This window comes from Echinops telfairi, unplaced genomic scaffold (genome assembly GCF_000313985.2).
Source record: "Echinops telfairi isolate 266 unplaced genomic scaffold, ASM31398v2 ScPeMD7_28;HRSCAF=97, whole genome shotgun sequence".
In the NCBI taxonomy this organism is placed as follows: domain Eukaryota; kingdom Metazoa; phylum Chordata; class Mammalia; order Afrosoricida; family Tenrecidae; genus Echinops; species Echinops telfairi.
In genome coordinates this window covers 1,157,017-1,171,918 of record NW_022103925.1, presented here as the reverse complement: position 1 = coordinate 1,171,918, position 14,902 = coordinate 1,157,017, and the positions used below count along the sequence as shown (strand labels likewise).

General features: G+C 62.6%; 1 protein-coding gene across 2 annotated transcripts; it reads right to left on the bottom strand.

Annotated features, from left to right (window-relative positions):
- Nucleotides 1–1,876: 1,876 nt before the first annotated feature.
- Nucleotides 1,877–13,424, bottom strand: TRMT44 (tRNA methyltransferase 44 homolog). Of its 2 annotated transcripts, none has more exons than XM_045289533.1 (11): nucleotides 13,311–13,424; nucleotides 10,638–10,752; nucleotides 10,269–10,488; nucleotides 9,384–9,452; nucleotides 8,798–8,905; nucleotides 8,302–8,373; nucleotides 7,311–7,417; nucleotides 6,037–6,220; nucleotides 5,075–5,582; nucleotides 4,506–4,622; nucleotides 1,877–2,617 (listed from the first exon to the last, which is right to left on the bottom strand). In XM_045289533.1, exons 1-11 carry the CDS (start codon nucleotides 13,366–13,368, stop codon nucleotides 2,334–2,336), a joined length of 1,842 nt encoding a protein of 613 aa, XP_045145468.1. In that variant the 5' UTR covers nucleotides 13,369–13,424; the 3' UTR covers nucleotides 1,877–2,333. The 2 variants fall into 2 exon arrangements, with proteins under 2 accessions (XP_045145468.1, XP_045145469.1); XM_045289534.1 differs by lacking the exon at nucleotides 13,311–13,424 and adding an exon at nucleotides 12,854–12,931.
- Between the last annotated feature and the right edge of the window lie 1,478 nt (nucleotides 13,425–14,902).

Sequence of the window (14,902 nt, the reverse complement as noted above, 5' to 3'; positions counted from 1 at the left end):
TGCTGGTGGGTTATGCTGGGACCCCACAGGAGGTGGGGGAGGTGCTGAACTGAGCCCTGCCCTCAGGTCCTGCCCAGCCTGCACACGGTGGGGTAGGGGTGACCTCAGAGGTGTCTGACTCAGAGCCCATGTCCTTGCTGCCCGTTCCCCCTGCTGGGGCACCCCCATGCACTCAGCCCCTGGGGACACAGCTGTGCAGAGGAGCCTCCCCCTGCAGCCCACACTCCCCTTCCAGGTGGCCTGTCCTGCCCTCTACTACCCTGGGCCCACCCAGGGCCTGGCTGCCAGAGAGAAGCAGGTTTTCAGCAAATGTCTGGACAGACCATTGAGCCAAGCAGCACTGGGCGGTGAGTGTGCTGGGTGAGGAGGAGGGAGATGGTCGATGAATAATCCCCCAAGAGATGCAGTCCTGCCTTCCTTCCACACACATGCTGAGCACCAGCCGTGTGAGGGGTGGGGGGTGGGGGTGCAGTGAGTGTTGGGAAGGAAAAAGCCCCCATTTCCCATCAAGCCTGCAGGAGCCATTTCTGCACCTGCACCAGCCCTCCAGGTTCAGTCTCAGCCCTCCTGGCCAGGGCTGTCGGGAGGCAGCAGGGTGCTGGCGTCAGGGTGGGGCACACTCAGGGAAAGCCACCCCCCGATGCTGACCTGCGGTGCAGTGGTGTCAGTGCCCTTCCCCAGCCTTGGGTTCATGTCACGGATGCCACTGCCCCGTGTCAGTGTGAATGTCCAAACAGGGACCAGACGGCAGCTACGATGAGCACACCTCAAGTGTCAGCTTTATCCTCCGCACCAGACGGTAAACATGAGCAAGAGTCCTCAGGACCCCTCGGGCCTGACCCTCTGCTATTCACGAGACTGCATCTCTCCCGAGCTTCCGCCCGCATCACCCTGTGGATGCGCGCTCCCCTTCTCACAGCCAGGTGGCTGAGCTGACTGCGGGCCTCAGGAAGGAAGAACGAAGCCTGGCCCCCAGCACGGCCCTTTCTCTTGACCTGCCTGCCTGACTGACAGGAGGGAGTGTACAGGGTCTCCTCGGTGTGACTCTTGACACAACCCGAGAAGACCCTGCCCCCACCGGTGGTCCCTCTTCTGGCAGCCTGTCAAGCAAAGCCACCCACTGGCTGGCCCACCCCTTCCTCATGGACAGCCCCACCCACGGTGGCTCCCCGGGGCCTGGGCCCACGGTGACCCCTGGGCCCTCTCTGGGGGAGGCATCAGATCCCAGGGGCAGAGGACGGCACAGGGCTCCACAGCCTGCCTCCTGCCCTGCAGTGGGGGGCCTGCACTTGGGCATCTCGGTGTCGTCCATGATGACCCCCTGCAGTGTCCAAGAGCAGCAGAAGCAGCGCCAACCCCTATCCCCCACCCCCGAAGTACCACTGGCTGGTCCAGGGCCTGGGCCACCTGCACCCCAACACGTGGAACCTACGGGGGGATGCACGTCTCACATCTGCTACTTCAATGTGACTTTCCAGGCCCAGGTCTTCTGACAGCTTTTCCCTGAGGAGTCTGGGAAGAGTGGGAGCCAACACTGACAGGATTCACCGTGACTTAACTGCCAACGGGATTCCCTGGGGTAGGAGCACCCTGCGGTGCCTCCAATGAGCCCTCTGAGCAGTAGGAGGAGGGATCTCATGACCATCAGGAGCCAGGAGGGGAGCGTGTCCTCTGGCCCCAAGATCCCTGTGCAGGGAGCCTCCTGGATCCGGGTGACAGCTGTACCATCAGAGCAGCAGAACCAGGGGGCAGTGAGGCTGAGGCTTTTGTGCAGGAGGCTGGCTCGCGGAGTGGGTGCCTCTGGGCACTGACTCCAGGGAGCTGGGCTTGCTGGCCCACGGTGTGGAGCTGTAGGGTTGAGGATTCCAGCAAGTGGTACGCGCTTTGGAGATTTATTAACAGACTTGAAACTTTGTAACAAGTTCTGATCAACAATTACCCTGAGCATCTCTCATTCCTTAATAAGCCCGCCAGTCATGAATTCCATCTGTGATTCTGCGTGGCCCTCAACAGAGCCCAAGCAGTAGAGCAGAGAGCAGTAATTACAAGCCCATCACTTGCTTTACACCCCCAGTGTGAGGGTCTTTGTCACAAGAGCTTTTGGGGCCACCTCCACCTCGTGTGCAGCCGGCTCAGGCTCAGGCCACATCCAGGACTGGGGGCAACAGCAACACAGACCCCCCACAGCAAAGCTCGGTCCTCACAGCCAGAATTTAGAGCCCCCTTGAGATGACGGGCCGTGGCGCGGACGCCGCCGATGGCGTCCCCAGCTGCAGTGGACGCTGGGGGCAATGGCAGCCTGTGGGAGCACAGAGGACAGCAGTCCTGGGCGTTCAGCTCTTCTCGGGCCAGCTGTTTGGGGATTCAGGAGGCACAGGCTGAGGAGGCTGCCCTGCTCTCCTGGAAGTCCGGGTGGGGGCCGGCCGCAGCTCCCCAGGCCCATGGGCAAAGGGGCAGTGGGCAGCGGGCAGGGCGCAGCCATCAGGGTGGTGTGCGAAGAACCAGCAAGGACGAGTCTTGAAGGCATCAGTGTCTGGCACCCGCCGGAGTCCTGGCCGCGTCGCCCGTGTGGACAACTCCTCTCGCCAGTCTCGCAGGTGGACACGGCCATCCCGGACTGTAACACAGAGGACACACAGGGGTCAGCCAGCCAGCCAACACAGCTGTCTTCTCAGGCAGGGCAGGGAGGCCCTGTGCAGCTGGGCTCTGAGGTGGAGCAGCTAGGGACACCCACACCGATGCCCCTCCCCCAGCAGGTTGGGTTCCCACAGGGCCAGCCCAGCCAGCTGCACCCAGCCCTCCACCTGCCAGCCACTGGGTGGACCCCTCGTGGGCCGAGTGGAGGAGCAGCGCAGGGACTGTGACCATAGCAAGGGCATGGGGCAGGGAGGTGTGTGCTGGGGCAGGGCAGAGACAGGAGGCTCTGGGGAGCAGTGGGCACCGGGCGGGGGTACCACGGAGGGGGTCCCTAGTCTGGGCCCCCAAGGGACCACGGCTTTCACCAGAAACTCAGCATCTGGTGGGCAGGAAGGACAGCAAATGAGAACCGGAAAGCCTGACCAGGGCTGGACATCAGAGGAAGTGCACGTGCTCATGTGAGTGTGTTCACGTAGTGGCACAACCACAGTTGAAGGTTGAGGGGGCAGAGGGGGCAGGGGCTGAGCTCAGTCTGCAATGGAGAATGTGGGGCGGGCACCCAGGCTCCTCCCACATCTCCACATCAACACCCCTCCACTCCTACTCCTCCCAGAGGATGCCTATGTGAAGCTGGGGGCTGCCCGCTAGGCTCTGGCTCAAGAATATCCAGAATAAAGGCTTCCCAATATAGGCTCACCCCAAAACACCCACACATACTCAAACCCCTAAAACATTCACCTTGCAGAACACCAGTGTCGACTCAAACCCTTAAAACAGGCCCACCCAAACCCACCAGCGCTACACCGACCACGCAGGACAGGCGGGTCTGCCTGGAGCGGCCCACACTGGACCTCTACAGGAGTGACCGCCTGGCTTTCAGCTGAGCAGCGGGTGGGATGGAACCACCCCATGAGCTGGCTGCCAGCCCTGAGCCCAACGCACCACCGGGCCCAGCAGCTGCCCACACTGGTGCTCAAGCACCTCCCCAGAGCAGCAGCTGGAGCTCCGGAATTTGGGGAAGAAGCAGCCACAGGTCAGGGACCCAGAGAGCCTCTCTCACTGTCTCACAGCCACCCATCAGGGACCCTGGGAGCCCCTCAGGGTGGAGGTGGGACAGCTGAAATCACCGCTGAGGAGTAAAGGGGTGACTTCACTCAAGCAAGTCAGCCCCATTGGCAGTCAGCCTGACACAGTGTCACCTGCTGGCTGGTCTCGGTGAGACCTGGGTACACAGGCAGCACCAGAGCAGGCATCCCCTCACCCTAAGGCTTGGGGGCTTAGCCATTCCCCGAGTTGAGTGCCGGCAGGCCCTGCAGGCCCATCTGACCTGGCTCTCAGGGCCTGGGGGAGCAGCAGAGAGAGGCCAGGGCCAGTGCCCGCTGATCAGGTCCCTGTGCCCCTCAAGGAAGTGACTGGGTGGCAAACAGGCCGAGCTGGGAGATAGGCATCCCTCATGGTGCCATTCCCCCAGTGCCAGGGACTGGAGCTGGATGAGGCCACACTCAGGGCCCACACTCAGGTGCACAGAAGGTGCCCGCTCCACAGTGGCATGCACTTGGAGAACAGGGCAGGTGTGCCAGAGCCCTTGGGGCATTGACACCACAGGGCACAGCCGCCCACCAGCTGCCATCCCTCTATGTCACACTGCAGGCACTACCTGCGCCCTGCCCAAACCTCCCTCCACTTCGCCGTGGCTTTAGGGGCGGTGGCCACCTTGCTCTGCAGGGCAGAACTGAGAGAGGGACCGAGACTCTCACAGCCCCAGGGTAACTCTCCCACCACCTCCCCACCCCCCACCCCTGCCTCAGACCTGGCCAGACACAGAGTCCCAGCTCACAGGTGCTCTTGAGCCCCCAGGAGCCCCTCACCTGCAAACACCTGGTGGCGGTTCCGGAGCAGAGTCTGCAGGCCCCCGCACTCCCTCTTCAGTCGCTGCAGTGTCACTCTGTCCAGCTCGCTGGCCACATCCGCCAAGGAGAGGCTCCCTGGTGAGACAGGGTCCCCAAGCGAGGCCATCACAGACAGGCACACTGACCTCCACCCTGGCTCCCAGCTGGGCCCTGGGGCTCATGAGCTTGGTACAAAGAACCACCCGTGACATCTGTCGGGAAGAGGGGGTGGGCTCCTCACTGACCCTGCAGCTTAGAGGAACAAGCAGAGCTGGCACCCAGAGTGGCACTTCCTGGGCAGGAACCACAGGATACTGCCCTGCCCTATCCCCCAATGGCTACCAGGCTCAGCATGGCCCCTGGGAGCCTGAGACACAGCCAACAGGTCCTGTGCCTCTACACCCGGCTCTCAGGTCAGGAAGCTGTGGGGTCTGTGAGATCAGAGGTCCTTGAGGGCCACCTCCCCCAGCCCCAGACAGTCCTCTGTGCCCACAGGAGCCAACCAGGCGCTCAGAGAACAGAGCCCCGCCTGGCTGTGGGAGCTTCACCTCCTGGGTTCCAGGGCTTCCCACTCTGGTCCTGGGAAGCCCCTTCTGGGCATACATGCTTCCTGCCCAGCAGCAGACCGGCCACCTGCAGGACCACCTGGTTGACGAAGTCTCGGGGCAGCGTGCCACAGTTCCGCACGCGTTCAGCACGCTCCCTTGGCTGGAATGCTGGTAGCCAAAGTCCCCGCGCTGCCCCTGCCGCTGGGTCCTCTGGTGCCGTAGGCTGGGCCTCTGTGGCCCGAGTGTCTCTGGACACAGGTTCCAGTTCGGCCCCCATGGCCAGACCCTCTGGTGCTGCAGACTGGGCCTCTGTGGTCTGAGTGTCTCTGGACACAGGAGCGGGATCCTCTGGTGCTGCAGGCTCGGCACTGGCATGCTGGGGACCCGGCTTGTGGTCCTGCAGCGGCCCCCGGGGACCCCCTTGGCTGTGGATGTACTGAGTCCGCTGTGTGTCCACAGCAGCTTCCTGGGCCGCCGGGTAGGTCCTGGATGCCCCGATAAGGCAGACCTGTGTGAGAACGCAACACCACGTCACATCCACAGGTCCAGGCCACACCACTGTCCCTAGGGGTCAATTTGTAGGCAGACTTGCCATGGCCACCACACCGACCCGATGGCCCAGCCTGGCTGGTTCCCACTGGGTCACCTCAGGCAGAGGACATAAGGAGGGCCAGGAGGCTCTGGACAGGGGATACTCCAGATGCAGAGCCCATGGCCATGGTCACAGCATCAGCATGCCACCCGAGGGGTGTGCTGACCCCCCACCACCACCCAGAGAGACCATGAACCTGGGCCGACACTCTACGAAAGCCAGGGCAGGCGGTAGGCGGGCTGCAGAGGCTGTCGGGAGCTCAGCCGGCACTAGGTGATGTCAGCCCTCGGTGATGTCAGCCCGGCGGGGTTGGGAGCCAGGGGGGGAGGCTCCGGGGCTGGGCTTGGGCCCCTCGCGGGGGTCTACGCACCCTTTTGGTGGAGGGGATGCGCAGACAGTCCTCCTCCACGCGGAAGCCGCACACCTGCCCCACCTCCGTGACGAAGTCCAGGTACTCGCGGTACTGCGTCTTCTGGCTCTGCCTCCGCGGGTACTTGCCCACGAAGCCGAAGAAGCAGCAGGGCAGCACGAAGAAGCGGCAGCGGTAGGACGACCTGCGGACGGGCGGGTGCGTCACCGAGGGTAGTCCAGCCAGCTGGAGCAAACATCAGACGCAGCAACACGCAAGACACAGCACGCTGCCCCGGGGGCCTCGGTCCGGCCGCAGCGGCGCAGGCTACGAGCCGTGCGTCTGCAGTGCCCGCCGTCCGGCTCCCCTGCTGAGGGCCAACAGGCCACACCCGTCTCGCTCCACCTCAGCCATGGCGGCCGTCAGCTCCCCGCCACCGCGCCCCTGCCCTGGTCCGCGGGTGGACGCTGCCCTTCCGGCGTCCAGAGGGGCCGCACTGCGGCGGGGAGACTGCCCTCCAGGCCTGCGTGCGGTCGGGCGGAACGCTGACCCGGCTGGCGGCTGCACGGAAAGGACGAGCGACAGCCTCGGGCACCGCAGGCGCCTCCCACCCTGCCTTGAGGGTCGCTGAGTGGGCAGTGACCCAGGCGATCGTACAAACGGACCCTCCCCGCCGCTGCCGGCTCACGGCCGGGGGCTCCAAGGGTGCCGGCAGCAGGGACGGCAGGGCCCCCGTGAGGCAGGGCCCCCGCGCGGGGACGAGCACGCCCGACAGACCGACGCTGCCCCCGGGGCCGAGCACGCACAAGGCACGCAGGCCCACGAGGACGCGCACGCCTGTGAACGGACGCAGGCCCACGGGCCGAGCACGCACGCCCTGACACGGAGAGAGGGGCTGTGCCCGGAAGGGGCTGCTCAGGGCGCCGGTCCTGGAGGGCGGACCCTCCTGTTCCGGGCGCAAGCCCCCACCCCCACCCCCGCGACCTCCCCCCAGCTGAAGCCAACAGCGGCCGGCCGCGCGTCTCCGGGCCTACTGTGGTCACCCCCCCAGGGTGGCCGTGTAACGGCCTGCCCAGACGGCTGGGTCACCCGCCAGGCGCTGCCCGCCTCTCCCTCAGGGAGCGAGGGGGCGTCCCGGCCGCGGACCTCGCCGTGAACCGCCAGCGCCCCCCCCACTGCAGCCCGGGGCGCCTTTAACAAACGCCCTCATGGCGGGTCGGGGGCAGCACCCGCAGCGGCCCGGAGCCTAGCTGCCCTGGAGTGCCCAGGGGCCCTGCGTGGGCAGGGCTCCTCACCTGGCAGCAATGACGGGTATCCAGGGCGTGAGCTCATCGGAATGGTTCCCAATCAGCCAGTCAGCGTCAGGAAAGAGGCTCCTGTCATCTGGCGTGATGGCACCTTCCTGAAAGGGGCCCAAGGAGGACGGTGGGGTGGCACCTTCCTGAGGGGCCAGCAAGGGGGCCCACCCGGGCAGCGAGACCAGCGGACTCACAAGCCCCCGGTGCCGCCCACGAGGGCCCTTCTGGGGGCTCTGACATGCTGCCCTGTGGCCAGCTGCCCTGGGCCCGCCCACCTGAGGGTGCCCAGCTGGGGTCGCACCCTGGCCATCTCTGGGGTCTTGCTCTTAGGTGCTGTCGAGTCGATCCTGAACCCCAGCCACCCTGTGTGCAGAGTAGAACTGTTCCCCAGGGCTTCCAAGGCTGGGACCTCTGGGAACCGCACACCTCTCAGCCCGCAGAACAGGAGGGAGCCCAGGAGCAGTGGCCCGAAGGGTTGCCTGGAACCCGAGGAGGAGTCTTCCGCAGGGAGTGGACAGAGTGGGACAAAAGCTGCGGGGTGTGGCCCCACCCATAATGGAAGACCACTAGCTCAGTGGAGAGGACACCACATACGCCCAACCCCAGGCTCTCCTCTGACAGCCACTGCCGGGTACCCACGGTGCTCCCAAGGCCTGGCTCCAGACCTGAAGCCCTTGCCTCACTGCCCTCACAGCCCCAGCCCCCACTGAAGGGCACACAAGGGGGGGCAGCAGTGACCATGCACCAGGGGAAAGCAGGAGGGGTGGTCAGGGCCCAGCGGTCCATTTGTCAACACGTACAGCCACTGCGACCCCACTGGCGGCCAGCCTGTCAGCCACGCAGACTAAACGCAGCGGCCCTCACCAGCTTCCACTACAAGCCTTCTCAGTGTGGTGCCTTAAAGACTCCTCCCGAGTACAGCCGCACACAAGAGTGGCCATGCTGTGACCACCCCACGTGGCCAGCACCCACCCCGCACCACCCATACCTCCAAGCGTGTCTCAGCTTCGAACATGGCCCAGATGCCTCTCCTGCGGACATCGATGCCACGGCCGGGGTGCTATTGGGGGCAGACTGGAGGTCAGGGCATGTGCAGTCCATCCCGCACACGCCCCACAGCACCGACACCCACAGGAGTGCTCAGCGGCAGCGTGACCCCAGCAGGGATGGGCAGCACAGGGACATGCCCAGGACTGTCCGCAGCAGCCACAGCTGCCTGGCCTGTGTCGTCCTCCCCTTCCCCCCCAGCCCCTGTACCTGACTAGTTCAAGGGCAGCATCCCCACCCTCCTCCCCTGCTGATGCCTCTGCTCCGAGGGACACCTGGCCCTCCATCCCCTGGGCGCCCTACGGGGAAGGCCACCAAGGGCCTGAGGCTCATGAGGCCACGAACCCCCACCCACCACAGCCCAGGAGACCGACAGTCCTGTGTTGGTCTAAGCTAGTGGACACTGAGTGCAGGGCCCCGGGCATCATGTCACCAACCCCCTGGCTGCAAAGGATGTGCGCCAGCAGGCCGTTCCCGCAGCCCAGGTCCACGAAGGACTGCCTCTCAGTCACTCCCAGCCGGGCGCGCTCCTGCTCCCACAGGACCTGCGGGGACAGACGATGGACGGTGGGGGTTGGAAAAGCCAGTGAGTCACCTGCTCGACACGAGCAGAGCTCACATCCCACAGAGGGCAAGGCCACACGCACACCAGCATGCGTCACGCAGTCAACACTTCTGCCTCCTCCTCCCATGGAGTCCCCATGATGGGGCTGCTCGGCGGGACCACCTGTTGCTGTTCCAGTTGCACATTTGCGCACAGAGGTAACGGGCCCAGAGCCCACTGCCAAAACGCCTAGGACAGACTGCCCGTGACACAGGGAAGTGCCCTCGGGAAGACTTCTACCTATGAAAGCTGAGCCTTTAGAGCAGGCCCAGGAAAACAGCGGGGGCCAGGCCCAGATACAGCTGGTGGTCCCACTATGATGCCGAACAAGCCTGCAGTGTCACACCAACTGCCAGGCACACCGCATAGTCAGCCTGCACCTCGGTCCACCCCGCCCTGCAGGCCTGGCTGAGCCTCACCAGCAGGTACGTAGCGATGGCCACATCTTCAAACACAAACTTGGCTGGATCCGTCACTTCGGGCCACACCTGCAAGAGTCGGGCAGACGGCGGACACTGCGGCACTCCCAGCTCTGGCAGCCCCGCAAGCGCACCAGGCACACCAGCCGAGCCCCACGATGAAGCAGACAGAGGAGGAGGAGGAGGAAGGGACGCCAAGGGGCGGGACATGGCACAGGCCAGCTCTGGTGATCACTAGGCCACGTGTGGTCACAGCCAGAAGTGACCGAAGTGCGGATACATACACAAGGATGTACGTGTGAAATTAAGACAATAGGACTACAATATGGAAACGTGTGTGTATGTGTATCTGTGTGTGTGGACACAGGATCAGGTGGCCAACCTGCCCTGTGCCTCCCTGGCAGGATTACTCAGTGCCTCTGAGAACTGCCCAACACAAGCTGTGCAAACATCAGCCCCACCCCGACTGAAACAGGTGATGTGTGGAAAAGGCATTTCCCTCCCACACCCCCCCACCGGACACGTCTGCAGACTGGGCCTAGGGTGAGGGTCAGGCGCACCTGGCTTCTGGCCGCACTTGCGTGAAGTGAAGATGCAGGAGAATGAGCCTCCCTCCATTGTGTGACCATGTTGCCTCGTGAAAGGAGGGCGCGGGGGTCTCCCCAGAATTAACTGACACCCAACCCCCAAGCTAAAGGCCACCGAATCTGTTCTGACCCATGGCAAGGACAGCAGACCTGCCCCCAAGGGTTTCGGAGTCTGGACTCTACAGGAGCCGCTGCCTCCTCCCTGATGCCAGCAGCTCACACACAGGTTCAGATAACTGATGTTTCCTATAGTGGCCCAGCACTTAAGCCACTGCACCACCAGGCTCTGCAGCATTACCTTGACCATGGGCCGGTACTTCTCTTTGAGCTCCTCATAGACCTGGCTGTACCGGGCGATGGGGACCAGGGAGAGGGTGCTCTTAAAGCCGCTCGGCCGATTCCCCACTGCCCACCGGGCCAGTCTAGCCAGCAAGATTTCTCCAAGCCAGGTGGGTGTGGGGTGAACAACCCCATCAGCGTGCCAGTGCTCTGGACAGACAATCGAAACAGACATGAACCTTTGGGAACAAGAGAGAGGTATATGAGCAGCACTGGTCAAAGTTCTCCACTGACCTGTCCCCCTCCCAATGACCCAGGGTCTCCCAGCATGTACGCAACAGCCTACTGAGCTCCAGAGAAGCGAGCGTGGGCTGCTCGGCCTCCTTACCACTCCTGCTGGCTGCGGCTGAGCCGGATCTGATAGACGTTGCTCGTCTGAATCCTGACGCTCCTGTCGGCGTCTTCTTCCAGTGGTAAGAACGTCACAGTCCCGCCGAGGACATCTGGGGAGGAAGAGGAGGCTGCTGACTGCCCGTCAGCATCGCTCCTCAGTCACGTGTGGGCACGGCCCACCACCCTCCTCCCATTCTGCCATGCACTCTGGGCTCTGCCCACTCCTGCATCCCAGCACCCAGACTGCAAGGGGCAGGAGATGAGCTGCCTAGAGGCGCTGACTGGGTGGGTGGCAGGACATGAACGGCCTAGCAGGCCCTGGGCGAGGCATGGGATCTGCTGGTCAGACCTCGGGGCATCAGTGAGGTGGGGATGGCAGGCTGGAGACCTGTAGCTAGAGGTTAGGAGAACCTCTGCCCCAGCCTGAGTCCAGACGTCCCTGTCCCAGCCTGCTAGTACCACAGGGAGGGGCCACAAAGTCTCTGGGTTCCCAAGACCAGTTCAGGCAGCACGCATCCTCGATGGTGCTCCTGCCTGGGGTTTTGCCCCCTGTAGCCCCGCTGCCAGCACTGTGCTCGCCCCATGGAAAACCATTGGGAGACGAGGTCCTATGAGAAGAGCTTGCGCAGGCCATAATGGAAGAGGCCGCTTCCTCTTCCACTTTCAACAACCGCACTGGCTTTACCCCTTCCAGATGCAAGGATCCCATCCTTACCCCAGGCCCTCAGGCATGCTGGTGCCTCAGTCAGGGATACCAAGCACTGACTGGTCACTGGACTGCCTGGGGGGGGGGGCACCCGTGGCCAGACAGCCACCCTGGCTGTCCCTGCGGGCTACGACATTCCCTCTGCAGCCCGTGCTGCACAGGAACTGGGGTCTGCACTAACCCATGAAGCTCAACGCTACAACATACCTGGCCTGTTTACTGTCTCTGTGAAGACTGCCAAGAGACATGGGCACAGAGGGCAACATAGAGCGACTTGTGCCTGGAGAACTCGGCCCAAGGCTGGGCCCACAGGCAAAGGGCGAAGCAAGCACCGCTGTGAGCCGATTTGCCACATCCTGCAAAAGCAGGCGCCAGTCTGGCAGGGCCGGGATTCCCTGTGATCTAACTAGCCTCCGTTTTTGTTGTGATCGTCCTGAGCGCTCACGCCTCACCTCCATGACGTTCCATCTCACCTGGGTCCACAGGCAAGGCCCACAGAAGCAGCAGGCAAGAAAATGGATGATCTCCCTACCACACGGAGCAGACCTGCTGCCCAGACTGCTTTAGGGGGGGCATTAAAAGAGCAAAGACGTCACCTGACCCAAGTACATTCAGTCACCTCCCGTGCACATGAACACTGGTGATGGATTGGGAAGAAAGATGTGTAGCAGTTAGGGGGCTGGGGAGGGGTACTGAACACCAGGTGCTGTCAAACAAACAGGCCTGCCTCGGAGGAAGTCCAGCCGGAGCGCTCCTTAGAGGCCAGGATGGCGAGACTTCCTCTCATACTATGGACACGTTGTCAGGAGAGACCAGTCCCGGAGAAGGACATCATGCTTGACAAGGTGGAGGGACGGTCAAAGAGGAAGGGCCTCCAGGAGATGGGGTGACAGGTGGCTGTAGCAAAGAGCCCGAGCCCAGGGGCAATTGTGAGGATGGTGCAGGACCGGGCAGTGTTTAGGTCTGTTGTGCTATGGCAGCTACCAGAACAATTGGTGTACTGGTTAAGGGCTCTGGCTGCTCACCCCCAGGCCAACAGAGCCTGAAGCTGCCCCGTGGGAGAATGGCGTGGCACTCCTCTGTTGAGGAGACTACGTGGTCAGTTTGGCAGGATTGCTGGGTCAGCACCAGCTGGACAGTACCAGGAGGTGCAGCCCTACTTTCACTGTGTCCACCTGGCAATCATTAACCAGCTCGCTCTTTAATCCACTTGCCACAGGTACAGCTCCCATCTGGTCAGCTCTTGGTGGTGCTGGCCCCGCCCCTCCTGCAGTGATGACCCCATGACTGTGTAGATGAGAGACTGTGTCCTGCGTTTTCATGGGCTGGTTTCCAGACACTAATGGTCACGCCTGTTTTCCTAGTCAGTCTTCATCTGGAAGCTGTGCTAAAACCTGCCCAGCACCCCACAAGCCTCCTCGGACAGACAGGTGACAGCTGCATAGGAGGTGCCTGCCTGTGGAGAGTGAGGAGTCTGCCACTAGACCACCACTGTCCTCACTCACCGGCCTGTGGAATTCTTAGTGTCCAGGGCATTTTCAGTCATCTCATAGGCATGTGAAAGCTGGACACTGAATAATGAGACTGAAGAAGAATGTTGCGTTTGAATTGTAGTGCTGGAGAATATTGAGTCAACCATGGACTGTCACAAGCAAACACATGTCTTGGAATAAGTACGACCAGAATACTCCCTAGAGGCCAGGATGGTAAAACTTTGTTTCACATGCATGGGCATGTTGCCAGAAGGGACCAGTCCCTGCAGGAGGGGCATCGAGAGGAAGGCCCTCGGGCATGGATGGACACAGTGACCACAACAATGGGCTCAGGCAGAGGAACAATTGTGAGGATCGTGCAGGACTGGGCAGTGTTTGTATCTTTCTTTGTGTAGGGGCTCTATGGGTTGTGACCCACCGGATGGCACCTAACAACGACTTTCAACGTCCAGTGCCCCCTTTCCTTCACCTTCTTCCCAAAGCCTTCCAGTCAACAGCGCACTCCCATCCATCGGCAGGGAAAGCATGGGAAGCAGCCTAGGCACAAAGGGCCGCACAGGCTGCAACACCTTCTGTCTTTTCCGGCCCGAGGCTCAGGGGCCACTGTGCATCCACCGCAGTGACTGCGACCACACAGGCTCTGACCTTGCACGACCACTTCCTTCCGCGGGCCGCTGCGCGGGCACTGGGGCCTGGCTTTCGGGATGACGGTTCTGAGCAGCACGTCGAGGTGGCGAAGCGCGTCCGGCGGCGGCCGGGCCTCGGAGCGGGCGAGGAAGCCTCGCAAGGCCCCGTCGCCGAGGCTCTGCGACAGGTGGGCCCAGAGTGATTCCAGCTCGGCGGCGCCCTCCCCGGCAGCGGCCCGGGGTCTAGGGTCCAGGGCCCCGCGGCCGTCCAGGTGGGCCTCCAGGCGGGCGTCCAGGCGGGCCCCGCACAGCCGCTTATTGACCACCTGTGGCCTCTCCAGCCACACGGCCACGGCGGCCCAGAAGCCCCCCGGGAGCAGCGCGCCGGGGTCGCGCACCGCCGTCCAACCCACCTCCGCCATGGCCGTCAGCGCCGAAGCCCGGCGTGGGCGCGGAGCGATGACGCAGCCCGGCGTGGGCGCGGAGCGATGACGCAGCCCGGCGCGCCGGAGTCGCTGCGCTCTGACGTCACGGTCGTGTCACCAACCCGCGGCGGCGGAGCCCGTCAAGCCGTGTGCTTTCGGACTTGGGAACTCGCAGCGACGGCCGGGGTGAGTAGGCGGGCGGGTGGGCTGCGCGGCCTCTCGGGTGCCGGTGCGCAGGCGCGCGTGCCCTGCGGGGAGATGGCCTGAGGCGGACGCGAGGCTCTGGACGCAGAGCGGGCGCTGCGGGAAGTGGGGCAGGGGGCCCGGAAGAGGGACCAGGCCCCGCTGCCGCAGGGAGTCCACCCAGAATGCCCCTTAGAAGCGAGCCTGTCTCACATACTATGGACGTGTTAACGACAGGGACCAGCCCCGAGGGAGGGACTTCCGTTGTTGCGGGTTCGAATAAATGACAGCCACTGTAATGGCTTGGTAATTTAGAAGTCTTTATTCGGTTATAACCGGACTGCTATCTAAAAGCGATTCTTTGGTTGCAGCCCGAGTCCACATTTCAGGCCATCTTTTAAAGGAGAAAACGTATTTTATCCGTTGCCTAAGACTTAAGCAATCATGGACAGAAGCAGAAAGCAAAACTAATGTGACTATTGTTTAAGGTTAGGGAGCGTTACAGGGCACAGCATTGATTTTAACATTCTGGTAACTTCAAGAAAATCAAGCATGTATTACAAGGTACGTTTCCTAATCCTAAAAGAAACAAGACCAAAATGGACTCTCACATGCTGGTTACTACCACAAGATGACACCGTTCAGATGACAGCATCAAAAGAACAACACTGAATCAGAACAAGCGGCATATTGAAGAATAGTCTCAACTAACTGTAGTGTCCAGAACCTGGGGACATGGAGGCCATTCTGAAATGCATCACCAGCAGAGACTTTCCTCCATCGGGCGGGGGTCCCCGTGGCCAGACAGCCACCCTGGCTGTCCCTGC